General features: G+C 42.6%; 2 protein-coding genes across 2 annotated transcripts in view; one reads left to right on the top strand and one right to left on the bottom strand.

Moving 5' to 3' along the window:
* Positions 1-14,390, bottom strand: part of LOC110989287 (mannan-binding lectin serine protease 1-like) — a 22,744-nt gene extending 8,354 nt beyond the window's left edge. The window contains exons 1-6 of the mRNA XM_022253569.2: positions 14,147-14,390; positions 3,063-3,300; positions 2,404-2,575; positions 1,639-1,761; positions 783-976; positions 306-459 (exon numbers count right to left, since the gene is read on the bottom strand). Coding sequence (XP_022109261.2) covers positions 306-459; positions 783-976; positions 1,639-1,761; positions 2,404-2,575; positions 3,063-3,300; positions 14,147-14,190 — 925 coding nt within the window. The 5' untranslated portion in view covers positions 14,191-14,390. The remainder of the gene's footprint in view (positions 1-305; positions 460-782; positions 977-1,638; positions 1,762-2,403; positions 2,576-3,062; positions 3,301-14,146) is intronic.
* LOC110989289 (beta-3 adrenergic receptor-like) lies at positions 5,814-12,492 on the top strand. Its single transcript, XM_087147598.1, has one exon. It carries the CDS (start codon positions 9,353-9,355, stop codon positions 10,403-10,405), a length of 1,053 nt encoding a protein of 350 aa, XP_087003724.1. The 5' UTR covers positions 5,814-9,352; the 3' UTR covers positions 10,406-12,492.

Genomic DNA, 14,390 nt, shown 5'->3' with positions numbered 1-14,390 from the left:
TCATAAAAAAAAGTTTCGGGAAAAACAAAAACTTGTAGGTCTCGATCATTATGTATAAGGTTGTATTTTAAGAATCATTTCTCGTGTAACCGAGAGCCCATGGGGGAAAGGCTCGCTTGCAGTTGATGGGGCTGCCCTGGTAAAACTACACGAAATAAATAAAGCAGCCGAGGCTACTTTGTCACTGGGTACGTTATGACCTTGCCCTATACAGTGACTTTGTTCAAATTCCAGTAAAAAAAAGTCGGCCTTCTTGGTCTGTTAATGTGGCTACGTATTTTGGCCGTCTCGACGAAGTACTTTACCTGTGAAGTTGTACCGTGCACGGAAACCACGATTATTCCCCGACTCGTCCGACACGAAGGAGATCCTGATCTGCCTGTCGGCTCTCATTTCCTCCGGCCACTCGGACCTTCTTCGTCCACAGAACGGCCCAAGTTCCTGGTCATCCTGGATGATCTACAATCAATGCAGATGAAACCATGTTTAAGTTAAAAAAGATAAAACTAACAAAACAAACGGTACAAATGCGAGTCCATATTGATCTACTGTACAAACTTTAGTGTGATTTTCTTTTTGAAAGATAGATCGAATAAAAATGGCAAAATAAAAAGGGTAGATTGTTCCCTTTTGTTTAACTGTTGTTCCCGTTTTGAAAAGGGAAACCTTGACCAAGGGCATTCTTTCTTTCCTTTACGTTGTAATAAACGCCATCAGCAACAACAAAAGGACAAAGCAAAACTTTACAAACTGACACAGGCAAAAAAGAATAATCCACTCACTGTCAATGCGTCATACGGACATCTGACATCTGGGTGATCTTCCACATCGAAGTCCTCGAAGTTCAAATTGATGACATAACCCGGCTCAGCTCGAATAAGCCAGTCACATTCGGAGCGCCGTGGGTAGGCCAAAGGGTATCCAGGCGACGTAACCTCCCCTGACGCTGCCTGCAGCAAAATTCCAGAGCAGTGCACTGCCAAAAAAAAACCCAAATGAGCCGGTTCTTAAGGACATTCAAGAACAAGGCATTTGTGCGAGTCAGTGTTACAGCCAGGCTGTTCGGATTCGAAACCTCTATAGCCAGTTGCTTTCTCAAAATTTCGTATTTGCCCCACCCTTCAGAGTACCTGTTGTCGTCAATAAATGAAGCTTTTGAAGCACACAGTCATGGTACCATATACGGTAGTAATATAATTTCGTATTATGTCACATGTGATTCGTTTAAATAGGGGAGTACGGAGTTAATTCCTTGGTTCTAAGTTCTGTTTGAAAATTCCTATGCAAAAAAGAAAAGAAAAACGATAACCTTAAGAATTAATGAAGGCGTGCGTTTTTACCCATTTATTCTTTGACCTACCAACCCTCCCTAAAAGTAAGAAATATATGAGAGCTAAAGAATTAATCAAGGACGCCCCAAATAAGGCGACGATTAATGGAAAGGATACTAGTCTTTTCCCTTAAGCGCTATTTCAAGCAAGTCAGCTGTTTTTGTACTCACGCCACGACAAAATTAAGCCGTCGGGTGACTCTAGTGCCTAATATAACATATTACCGTCAGGTGTTTTTGCTGTAAAAGCGTCATTTACCAACAATTACGTGACATCCAGCTATTTTCATCCAGCAGATGGCCCCTACCTTGGCACGATGTCTGGTCTTCGTGAAGTGAGTAGCCAAACTCGCAAGAGCAGTAGTACCCACCCAGGTAGTTGTGGCAGAAATGGTCACAGACACCACTAATTTCCTCACACTCGTTAATGTCTAAGATATAGTAACACATAGATAATGTGTAAAACCACAAGGTTGCAGGTTTCGAAAACTAGCTGAGGATTATCTCTTTTATATGATTTTGCGCTTTTTAATAAAAAGTAATAGTATATATCAATTATTAATAGTAATGACTAAAATAGATACATGTACCTTTGAACAAATTATCCTCTTTGTGGATTTGAAGACATTTTGGGTGAAAAAATACAGCACGCCCAGAACCGGTCTTGTTTCGAACATAACAAGCAGTCATAAAACGAGATGAATATGAGTAACAGTTGAGTAAAACCCTGGTAATTCAACAAATAGAAGTAGCCAGCTACGGGTGAATAACGAACTTCTTTTTGGAAGGGGAGGGGGCCAACGTTATTTTTTGTGGGGGCTAAAAGATGACAAAAAATGTTCCATGGAACCTTGTTTGACTTTTAAAAGTAGTAAAGCTACATTCTTGGACTTTGTACACACTTTTGTAAAAGTGAAGAATGACATTCACCAAAACAAATTAAATCACTCTCGTTATCTGAAAAAAATGGGGGCTCCTGATGGCGTGGCCTTCGTCCCCAACCCCCTTCACTCTTCCATCCGTCGCGGAGACAGGGCGCGATTCCGTCTGACCGAATAGTTTGATTGCCTCACCGTCTGCCACATAGTGTGCCCTGAAGCCCGTGTAGCGATGCTCGTTGGAATAGTCCGAGTGGAACAGAACTTGCATCTCGCCGGACTGTGACGTCAGGGATTGATCACCTGGGGAATCACGTGAACCGGAACGACCGCAGAACGTCCCGAACGTATCATTGCCAGACGAAACCTCCAAAAAGAAAAGAGCAAACTCCTATCCCTTAACTGAGAGTTACCACAGGTTGACATTTCATCATAACCTGATCTCAAAGGGAGTGCAAATACCTTAAAAGACACGTATGCACAAGCATAAAATGTTTGGTCCACTTTGCGCTACACAAGCCTTCACCCAGGACTTTTAAGGCAGAAGACAACGAAGGAAATATCAGGTTAAGGCAGTGGGAAATTAAGAAAAAAATAGTTCCTCAGTGGGATCTGAAGAGTCAGACAAACGGACGCCAAGGAAAGTACCACTCTGCCAAAATGAAGCGTCTTGCAAATCTGTCAATTTCCATGTCACCATTATTGGAGACTGCAACGGAAAACCGTAATGGATAACTTCAGTGAATTACAAGTTGAAAGAAGACACATGTACATGTATATGACTTACAGACAAAACAATACCGAAGTGACAATTGAAAGGAGAAAAAAAAGTGTAATATTATGTTTTAACTCACCATGACGTAATCGTGATCGCACCCAATTGACCCGGGTTCAAGGTCAAACGCGGTCATATACAGCCTGACGCGGTACCCGTCAGGTACGCTTATCAACCACTCCACATCTAGGTCGTCCTCGTAGGGGGTGGGGTGGCCCGGTGAGGCGATCATACCGTGCATCCCGGAGAGATGTATGGTCGAGGCCTGACACGCATGCACGGACAGAGCCATCAGAAACACAGTGATCGGCAGCCACCTTCATGACAGAGTCAAAGTACAAAAGATAGATCTACATTTCAACTGCAGAGTCAGTGTTATTCGTTAAAAATGGGAGACAAAACGGGCAACTCTTTAATTGATCGAAAAGAGCCATGTTGATGGGGAGTGTTCAATTGGTTGGTACTAGAGATGCAACTGCAACGCTGGAAATTGTTGCTGGAAATATAGCGTCCTCTCTTTGGTCTCACTCGGGGCCCATAATGACTTGTTTTCTATTTTCGAGTCACTGTGACATTTTTCCGAGAGCCAGGGGGGTAGAATCATTATTAACACTTTCAGATGAGTGTATCTGGAAATGGGATCTGGATTTGTTACTGCGGATATTGGCCAGATTTGGCTCTTTCCAACATTTTGTCTAGGCAGGTTCTCTGCATAGTTTGGGTAAATTTTACTGATATGTTCCTTGTTTCCGGAACTGTGTATATGTAAATATTTTTTTACACTTACGGCAATGTAATATTGAAATATAATATTATTTGTAATTTCAATTTTTTGTAAAAATTGCCTAAATTTGGCCTTTGGCTACAAGTTCCATTTCAAATAAAACAATAATTAAATTCAATTATCTCCCTTGGTGAGGCTTCTGATTTCGGATCCCATAGGCACACGGATCTCCTCACTTATCCGCGTGTTCAACCATCGTGCCCACGGGAGTTTTTTAGTCATATTGACTCATTGACTTTGAGTCAATGACACATTGACTTTGACACCAATTTTGTGAAAAATGGACATGCTGTTCTCGCGCTGAGACGGATCACCCAAGAACTTTTCTCACTGGCCTGCCGTTCAATGTATGGGGGCTAGCCGACTCTGCATGACCGCAACAACAAAACCACTTATTTTAGTAGGTCGAAACTTCACGTTTATACTGATAAAAAGCGTATCTCATGCCGAGGTTTAAAAATTTCGTGCTGATGTCGCCACGAGCCTGACTGATTTTGCTGCCAGGAAGCACCAGTGGTTTTGCTGCCAGTGACTGGACCGAGTCACTACAACACCAAGGCCCCCTCTACATCTACGTCCTAGATGCCGGTATCTCTTTTGTTTATTTTCTCTCATTACAAATTGGTTAATTATTTTGCCCTTCTTGGCTTGTTTGATTTATTAGATTTCATTCAATTAAGTTAGCCTTCGTCTCCGCCGTCCTTTCTTTGTGAGATTTGTCCTTGATTAGAGTCTGTGCCCTTCCTCTTTCACTTTAGCAACCAAAAACAGCATTGGAAACAAATACGTTCGTTATATACAATCCCAATACAACATCAAGAGTCAATTACATTCTGGTCTTGCGTGACACGTAATTGTGGCTGGAAATAGTCCGTGAAGGTCCCCCCCCAATCTAAAATGTTGCATTAAATGCACGGACCCGAAGGCCAAAAGGCCCATAGCCAGAGCTTTCCACTTCAACTGGAATCATGTAGCTGCATGCATGTCATGTCTCCAAAAGTGTTTACTTGCAATGCTTTGGACATCTCTCCAGCGACTGAGAGTATATGAGAGGAACGCATAATCTCTTCTCAATTCGGGATCTTTAGCTTTTTAATCAATTGACTCGGTTGGAGGCCAGATTTCCAGCTTATTGGGATGAAATCACATTATTATGTTAATGATAAGGAATTAATGTACGGAAAAGCCACGTAGTCATGTCGACAGGGTTTTCGTTGCGACTACAAGAGCTGATGAGGTCAGCTAATGACCGGTCATTAGCTGGCCTCATCAGCTTTTGCAGTCATAACCGACCGTAATTACAGCTCTGAACCACAGTTCCCAGATGGAGAACACTAAAATCACCAGCATTTATATGTAAGGTCCGCAGTACTAATACCCAGCAATACAAGCACAAATATCATTCTCCCGTTCATCGACCCCATGACGTCGAATCTCATTTTCCACTTCTAAGCTACCAGCTGCAAACGGCTGTAGAGGGTACATACCAAACTGGAAAACGTTCTTTCAAATTTCATGGGGACAGGTCGTGGAATGATCTTCCACTTTAAAAGCTTTGCCAATATTCAGAGGTTTACGAAGCATATCGAGAAGCGTTCCTTAAATTCAAACAATTATTAACATAATTTTCATTTGATATTCATGTATTTATGTATTTTGGTGATAGATGTCTTTCTAATCTGCCAAGTTTGATATGTCTTTTTATTACTTTATTTGTATGGGGGGGGCACCAATGAAAAGCAGTGCTGCACACTGACCGGGGTTTCCGGCATTAAAGATTACGTGAGCAAACGCATCTCTCATATACCCTTACAAAAATTATGGTGTACTATTTACAACACACATTTCTGCCTCTCTCTGCGCGACGCAACTACAAAACCTGACGGCACGACGTTTCCCTGGCATCGTGCCGTCGCGTCGCGCCATCGCCTTTTTGCCATTACGTTTGTACACACACGACGCGTGGCGTCGTGCCGTCTTACGTCTTTTCCGTGTCGAATATTTTTCTGCCTAATCGTCGCTGTCGCTCCTTCCGTAGTTAGAAAAATATGCAACATGGATAGGACGTAAGACAACACGACGCGACGGAATGCCCTTCTTGAAAGACGAAAATAAATGGAAGAACAAAGGAATTCACACAAAAATAACCACATTGCAGGGTTTTAATCGGGTACTATGAATACACAGAGCGGCACAATTATCTGACTGAAACTTATGCAAAAGGTGTGTGTATCAGACAGAAAATGCGGCCTTTGAAAAAAGGCTGTGGTCTTTAACTAAAACATTTGTACGCTGCCTTGCAGCAGATTTTTTTTTAATCTCATTATTATAATTTTCAATGAGACGAAGCAAGCAGTTTGCAGTATCAAACAAATACAGAATTTGATATCGTAAAAACGACCCAGAGCGATCTCCAATTCTACTCCGCGTCGGTACAAGCACTTTGCCTTGCTGGGTTTAACGGCGGCATTTTATGGCGCTTTCTATGGCTTGCGTGTAGCAGCCAGGCAGCGTACAATGACGCTGTGGCGATGCCTACTTTGAAACAAGGGCGGCCACATTGCAGAATGTCCGCCCTGGGTCGGATTTTTTGGTCAGGTACGATTCCCAGTTACTCCTCATGCCGCAACCGTGCTTCAAACTGCATCGAGACTAAAACATCGTCACTAAATCGATGCTTGGCCAATGTTTACATAGAGGCATATGTAGGCTAAAGAACTAATTAATATCGGGGTGTCGGATTCCAACGTTTGCTTGCTCATGGCCCGCACGTTTCCACACACGAAAAGATTGGTTACCGGTACTGATTCCATAGACCAAAAAACCATAACGATTTGTGGTATTAAAGACCTTTTGGATTTTGATAAAGTAAAAACAATATTATGTTAAATTGCTACCGTGTAGGGAAAGTGATACATCATAGTTCAACTGTACGTTGCTTTCCATTGTTTTCAAATCTTGATGTACATTGTCTTGAAGCCGTTGTTCATACATAAAAAAGGCGCAATTGTTTACTGGGGTATTGTTTGATCTCAGTCTCCGTTTAGCAACTCTAAGGGGCAGTTTATTGGCCTGAAGAGCCGAAATTCCATTTCAGCCCTCGACATGCATAAGCAAATCTTAGATTAAATTGTGAACATAAATAGCGTTCGGCACCAAACTCGCCCGAACCTACTCGCTAAAGGACCTAGGCCTATCCTTTAATTTTAAAAGCAGTCACCTCCAGAAGCAACATCATTATTACCTGTATTGCCTGCTACGTCTTGTGTATTGTACTTCAGATGAGACAGCTCCCCCTTTCAGCTAGCTCGTGCGGACAAGTTACATATCGTACGAACTTTACACCCCCATGGGTACTGACATGTCGTACGTGTACTTTTGTCTCTAGTACGTACGACCTACGAATTTTAACTCGTACGCTAATACGAGTTATGTGTCGCACATACGGCGTATATGTACGTATATCCAAAGTAATGACTCGTAAATCGTACGTAAGAGACAATAAGTGCAAGATATAAGTCGCACGTACGATTGTAGGTGCAAGTACGTGTTCTGATTCCTCGTTCGTATTAATGGCACATTATGAAATATGAAGATGGAATGTACAACGAAATGAGCTCTGATATAACCGTAGACCCCAGTCCCCTGTGGGGCAACCTTGTCGGGGCTATAGACCATCATGTGCTAAATTGGGGAGAAACCCAGCCCGCCACTGGGTCGTACGAGTTATGATTCCTATTTGTCGTAGGTATAAGTAGTATAACTACATACGGATTATATCTCGTGCATATACAGCTTAGATCTCGTACGAATGACTAATCATACGCCGTGCGTGTGAGTTTGCTCAAGGAGCAGAGTTTTTTTCACCATGTCTGTAATACAGCTTCGTAATGTACGAGACGTGCGAGGTCGTTTTATACGGCGAACTGGATCTTTCGGGGTGCAGACCATTAATTCAAGTGAGAATTTCTGACCAGCTCATTAGCATTAAAAGTGCCCCCACAGTATCTTTTGAAAAAGGAGATTGTTTGGCCCCCAAAATGGTGAGATTATGTAAACCGTTGCCAAGATCAACTCCCTGGGTCTTTGAGCTTTCATATGAGGGCAGAAGGGCTAAAAACTACGGTTGAAAAATGGTCCTAAGTGCTTGAGAAAGTTGAGGGTTGCCACTTGAAAAATGGCTGCAATCAGACTTCGGAAAAATCACTTTTTGGGGGTTGATTTTGTTTTGTGGGAATAATTAAAAATGTAATTGGTTAACCCACAAAAAATTGAAAAGAAATTGAAAGATAAGTGACCAGACAAGAATTTCATTTGTGTTTCAGAAATCTCAGGGATGTTGGCGTGCATGCTATTGAGTAGCAGCGGGTCAGCAACGCCCTCTTCTGACCATTTGTAATACACACTGTATACTCATTAGCTCTGGCCTGCAGGTAAGCAGCCAGTAGTAACACATCCACTGCGCTTGCTCCATTCACTGAAACATTGTTGCAAACGAATCTTGTGGCCGCGGCCCAAAACCGCACGTGCGCGTATGGGATTCACTCGCAAGTGTCTCAATGCAGAGTTGAATGTTACTCCAGTTGTCTTAGTCACGCCCTGTCTCCAAGTGCTTTATGTTGCTAGGTACAAAAAACAAGCGGAGCTCATGCAAATCGCTACGCACTCTTAATATTACAATTATTTTTCAGCGCACATAAAACAGAGAGAGGTGGTTTGCCGCCTGCATACACGGCGTATATGCTAACATATTGTGGAGAAATCGTTTGAGGCTTGTAAGCCCAGTAGGATATTACAACACCCGCCGGACGTCCAACGTCACCCTCAAGTAGGCTATTACAAAGCAGTCGCCCATTATCTCAAGACCTGCGGAAACCTAGATAAGGTAATACAGGAATCTCGTTTCCGTTTTAAACAAGATGCTATACATGTAGGCTACATAGAATCCTGCCTGGCTTGGACATTTTGCTATCAAACGGCATTCAAACTGATCTCAAGAGGTTTTTTGGAAAATTTCCAGACTTTGTTACGAGTCATTCTTTTTGTGGCACGAGTCGAGTCTAATCACTGTGACGTAGTGACTCGAGTCGAGTCAATTTAAACGTAGCAATTCGAGTCCAGTCATTAGGCCAAAAATGCGAGTCAAGTATTTAGCGCTAGTCAATTCGAGTCTCCAAATATGAACACAACACGCTAAACAGATACAAGAGAGAAAGTCATTTTTTTGCAGTTTCAAATTGACCTCTAGGTTTCTACATGTGTTCACACCATATCTTACTCCTGATGATAATAACAGCACACGAACATAATGTTATGTCCAGTGCAAATACTTTTCTTTGCAAAGAAGTTTGCTTTTATTTTGGGACGACTTAGGCCCTATTAACTTTCGTTCGACTCGGGTCTTCTGATGAGGGACTCAAGTCGACTTAAGTCGGACTCGAGTCATTACTACTGTTCTTCCGTCTAGCAGGCTTTAAATATACTGCCATTGCTTGATACAATTACCACCGTTTTTTCAGTGTTAACACCATTGTAACCCGGCCTAACACTTAAATACGATCCCAGAAGTTAATCTTAGTCATCGAATGGATTTCTTCATAACGTACTTTTGTTATTCATCCAGCCATGCACAACTGTCAACGGTATATTTTCTTGCCGTTGTAGGGATGCCTGACGAAGGCCCATCCCCTCCCTGGTTCAATGTCTTCAGGTGCATCCTTCTCAGCTTGACGACGGTCCTCATCATCGGTGGGAACTCCTTCTGCCTCCTCATTCTCCGGCGCGTGCACGGCATCCACGAAGTCACCCGGCTGTTCATGGCCTCCCTGGCCCTCTCGGATCTCCTCACGGGCGTGTTTGTTGCCCTGCCCATGGTCGTCTCCACGGCGATGGACCGCTGGCCGTACGGCGACACCTTTTGCGGCATCTACGGGGTGGGCAAGTACGTGTGCTACTACACGGGTCTCATATCGCTGATAGCGGTAACCGTAGAGCGGTACATCATGGTGGTGTGTCCACTACGCTACCATACCATCGTGACGCTTTTTCGCGCCCGAGTCGCTGTCGCAGTCATATGGCTGCTCGCCTTGGCCATCACCATGTTCTTCGGGGGGAGCGTCAATTTTGTCGGGGATGTCGACGAAGACGAAGATAACTGCAGCCTGGACACGGAAAAGGGGGATTTCTGGCACTACCCGCTCAAATACATGGCCGTGGTCTTCATCCTGGTCCCGGTAGTAACCGTGCTGGTTCTGTACACCCACATCCTGCTGATTGCCCGTCGCCAGATATGCCGGATCGCAGCAGTCGCCCCGCTGGGACCCATGTCCGAGGAGGAGCGTGCCGCGGTCCGAACCCGGCAAGCCAACCGCAGGGCGGCCGGCACGTTCCTCATTGTCACGATGGCTTTCGCTGTGGCCTGGATGCCCTCTGCCGTGCGCAAACTCAACAAGCTGGCCACGGGCATCTCGGACACCATGTATACGGAGTTCCTGGCCCGCTTCTGCATGCTGTCCAACAGCTGGCTCAACATTTTCGTTTACTACATTCGCAACGAGTCCTTCAGACAGACGGCTAGACGCTACATTGCCGCCATAAGAGGTACAAGAACCTCCGATGCCATTGAGATTAGTTACTAAATGTAGACAGACGACAGGACAGAATATCGATCCGCTTAGACTGTGCTCACGGGCCTTAGGTTCGTGCCGTTCGTTCAACTGCATTTACAATGTAGGTTGCACATCAACCTAGCACAAACGTTGATTTCCACACCGTCAGAACTGTTTAAGTTCAGGACAAACTAAAGCACATTGGACTCAGAATTTGTTAAAACATTCAGCTGCACAGCCTACTAAGCCACGGAAAGTGTCCTCTATCCGGGGTATTCCTGTTGCTATGGCTGCTTATAAGTGTTCCAGTCAATTGAAAAGCTATTTTCTTTTTCCCCCTAAATTCCAATTTCTACCACAATTAGCTATATAGTGAGTCGGATGATTATCAGAAGTTTCTTAAACTTCGGTACAGACTGTCCTAGCGTTCAAAACGATTAAATTCCTTTTGGGGCCCTTTACTTCATTACAGAATATATCACAGGGCATCCCCTGTGCCAACTTTTGTTATTGTAATATTATATAGTTCATAGTTCATAGTTATTTTATTAACCTCAAAGGAAATAACATGTCCGCGTACAAGCCTCATTAAAAACATAAAACAATTAGCATTCTAAAACGTACCTATACTGAATCTAATTAAAATACAGAATGAATACATTACAAATCATTAAAAATCATCAATACCACATCTTATCAGAGTTCTTCTATTCCCCTCGTATGTATCAAATTGCATGCAGCAATGGCCCTAGGGACGAAAGAATATTTATAGTGTGGCGTGGAATTCATTCGACGTCGTTGCAATTCATTTTTAATTTGCAATACCTTCGGACTTTTTTTTCATCAGATATCTTGCAGTTATTTTGTCAGCAGTTTTACAACAACATCCCATTTTTCGGGAAAGGTTGCCTAAAATGTGAAAACTTTCAAAAGACAGGTGCTGAGTGCGGTGGTAGCTATGGATTGGAGCTTAAGCTATAATTGACATTGAAAAAATCCTTGTTTAATAGCTGGACTTGAGCATAAAAGCTGCATCTACAACAGGTAAGGTCTTCTATCGTGTACTAAACGCTACCAGTCTAAGTGTCTGTAAATTTCCACAACTGTTACTCCAAAACCAGACAAGGACTACGAAGTCCCCACACTAAAAAATCCAACAAAGGAAGCACAGTGCGATAACAATGGACGCTACTTGTTAGTCCACTGCGTTTCTTTTGTTAGATTTTCGTAGTGCCAACTTGATAACGTTGACGAATGCATTCATTTCAGCACAGGAAATCTGTCTCTTTTTCCAGTGTGCCCAGAATTATTATTATCTACGATTCTACAATGTACCTTTGTAGTTGATCGATCATGTAGTTTTCAAAAGGAAATTTTTGTCATTTGTGTATCGCCAAACCACCCAGTTATTTAACCAAGTTGCCGTAAGTAAAAATTCTTGGTTCTCGGTGAGCCCAGTTAGAGCATCGCTTTATATTAAAGCATATACATGTGATTCGAGGGTTATTCCTGCCGTTTGTGAAATGTATATCTTCTAGAATTTTCATTGCACTATATCCAAATTATGTAATCATTACACTTTATCATGTGGATTACATTTCGGATGTAAAATTTTAAATTTGATTTCGTCATGTGGTCATTATTTCACAGCTTTAAAACTTTTGCGACACAACCTCATTGCTTTTGTTACAAGTTCTGCAAAACACCTTTGATTAAAGGGACGGTCTGTGTAGTTTTGTAAATTGTGCCTGAAACTGTGCATTTGTGTAGATTTGAAATGTTTGCATATTTGTTGAACTTAATATTGATATTGATATTAATAGTGGATAGCAATGCATGTGGAGTTTAACGGTAACTGTTCACTCAGTTATTGGCTATAAATTTATATTTGGCTATAGTTAATCAATGCAAATTGGGTATATTTCGCCCCACCAAGTAACCCACTGTTATTTGTTCATTGCTTTTGAAATGAAATTTCATCATCCCTTGCTACAAAAGTTCCCGATTTTTTCTCTAAATGTGATGTACTTGTATCTGGTGAAATTTGAATGCTGACAGACTGCTGATGAATTTTGAATTTTAAAATAAAAATAAATAGCTTAAACTTTACACATTAACCCAGCGGCGTATCCAGCTTTTGGTGTAGGGCGGGGGAGAGCTAATTCAAAATCGGATGCGGTTTTGGGCTCATTCAACATGATGTTGGGGAGGAAAAAACTCAAAAGCCTTACAAACGGTCCCAACATCCTTGCTTTTATTTGCTGGTGTTATTTTCTCAGGGTTTTGGTGCTAATTTTACTTTCTTTCCTACTCACCTATGAAGAGTTCTTTAAAAAATAATCGTCAGGGGGCGCGACAAGTCCCCCTCGATCCCCATACTCCACTGCATTAACCCTGTCAAGTTTGCCGATTGGTTTCTGATTTTTCCGACCTCAGTTTCATCAAGGTCTGGCAAACGTTTATCTATTCTTCCTCCTTCCCCTCACGAAGCATATCGGGCCCAGTAACAACAGCAAGTAAGCCACGTAAACTGCTTTCAACAACGAGTTGTTGAAATATAATGTCGCCTAAGTGCCTGCAGCATTGTGACCAATCCCTGAGAGACGAGTACAAGTGAGTTTGCGATCAATCGGTAAACGACGCGGCCAAGCAATTGAGCCCTGGCACTTGCTGACGACATCTTATCAGGCATCCAACGTAATAGGTACTTTACAATGTGCACAACGTATATTTAGCAGTACTGTAATGGGCACGTACTGCATGAAGACACGGTCGATGTGTTTGAGCTTCTACCTGGAACCAGCAATTACTCTTTATGAAAGGTTCTTAATTTGCGACATACCACGCTATGCATGCACGCAAACAAGTTTTAGAATAATACATAGACAGCCAATGATTTCTGATTGAAAAGCCTACAGGAGGCCTACCGTGCAATGAGATCTTAAAATTAAAGAGAAATTCCTCGTATGGGTGAAATTAAATTAATTCGCACTCGAATTGGTTTTGCTCTGGAAGTCACATGCATTTCTCCCATCCCACCCCTACACACTCTTTCCAGAAGTGATTGACACACACTGTCACCAGAAGTGATTGACGTCCTTTGCTTTGTGACAAGAACTGCATTCTTCGAAGTACAAAAAACAGGTTTGAGAAACTCAAACGTCAGGTGCTACGCAGCCCTTCCATATTTCTTTGAGAAACTCAATATGAGTAAAATAGAACGGCACTATCGTTTATACATTGCTGTTTTTGTACAACAATACCCCACTGTTGTATAATTGCGCCAAATGCCGCGCTGCCTAATAATGCACCTTTCCCCGCTATCAAAACGGAGTTCACTCTCCTTTGCAATTATTACAGAATTTCTAGAAACACTTCCTTTGAAAACAAAAACCTCAGTTGTTGGGTCTTCCTACAAATATACTCCTGTAGCAGAGCTGGTATCAGCGTTCACGATGGAGTTATATTGCCCCTTCAATTAACGCGGCACTTCCGACCCACGTCCGCATTTTCTATAAAAAGTTTTTAACACCAATAGCTCAAAGCTGTAATGTAGCTATCAGATTGACTCTTCATGCACATTACTTAGCTGTTTAAGTCTTTTAAGAGTCCTCGTAACCACAGTTTTTCCAGGGAAATATCACGCCTTAGCTATCCATGACCTCTCTGAGGGAACAATGTACAAAATCACCCAACAATCCAGTCACTGAAAGTTGGCTTCATTTGGTTTAGACCGCGACATCGGGGGAAAATAGAACGATAAAAACATACCTAAAAAGTGGACATCCCTCGCTTGCTGCAGCCATGTTTGCCATTGCAATCCTTGCTCTCTAAACAAACTACTGCTTTACAACACCCACCAGGGTTCGCCGAATCTAAACACTTGGTAAATTACGACGGCATAAATCACAAATCGTGGTTGTTGTTTGGTTTTAACAGGCGAATGTTCCGGCTTTAGGGTCGCGGGTGAATTGGTGTCATTTCCCCCACCGGACTTTCACTGGTGTTGTGTGAG

This window comes from Acanthaster planci, linkage group LG16, assembly GCF_054643075.1.
Source record: "Acanthaster planci isolate LZ-2023a linkage group LG16, COTS_SCS, whole genome shotgun sequence".
In the NCBI taxonomy this organism is placed as follows: Eukaryota; Metazoa; Echinodermata; class Asteroidea; order Valvatida; family Acanthasteridae; genus Acanthaster; species Acanthaster planci.
This window is presented reverse-complemented; position numbering and strand designations above follow the sequence as displayed.

Excerpts from the sequence above, each read along its gene's own strand:
- LOC110989289 (XM_087147598.1), top strand. The coding sequence starts at position 9,353 with ATGGATTTCTTCATAACGTACTTTTGTTATTCATCCAGCCATGCACAA.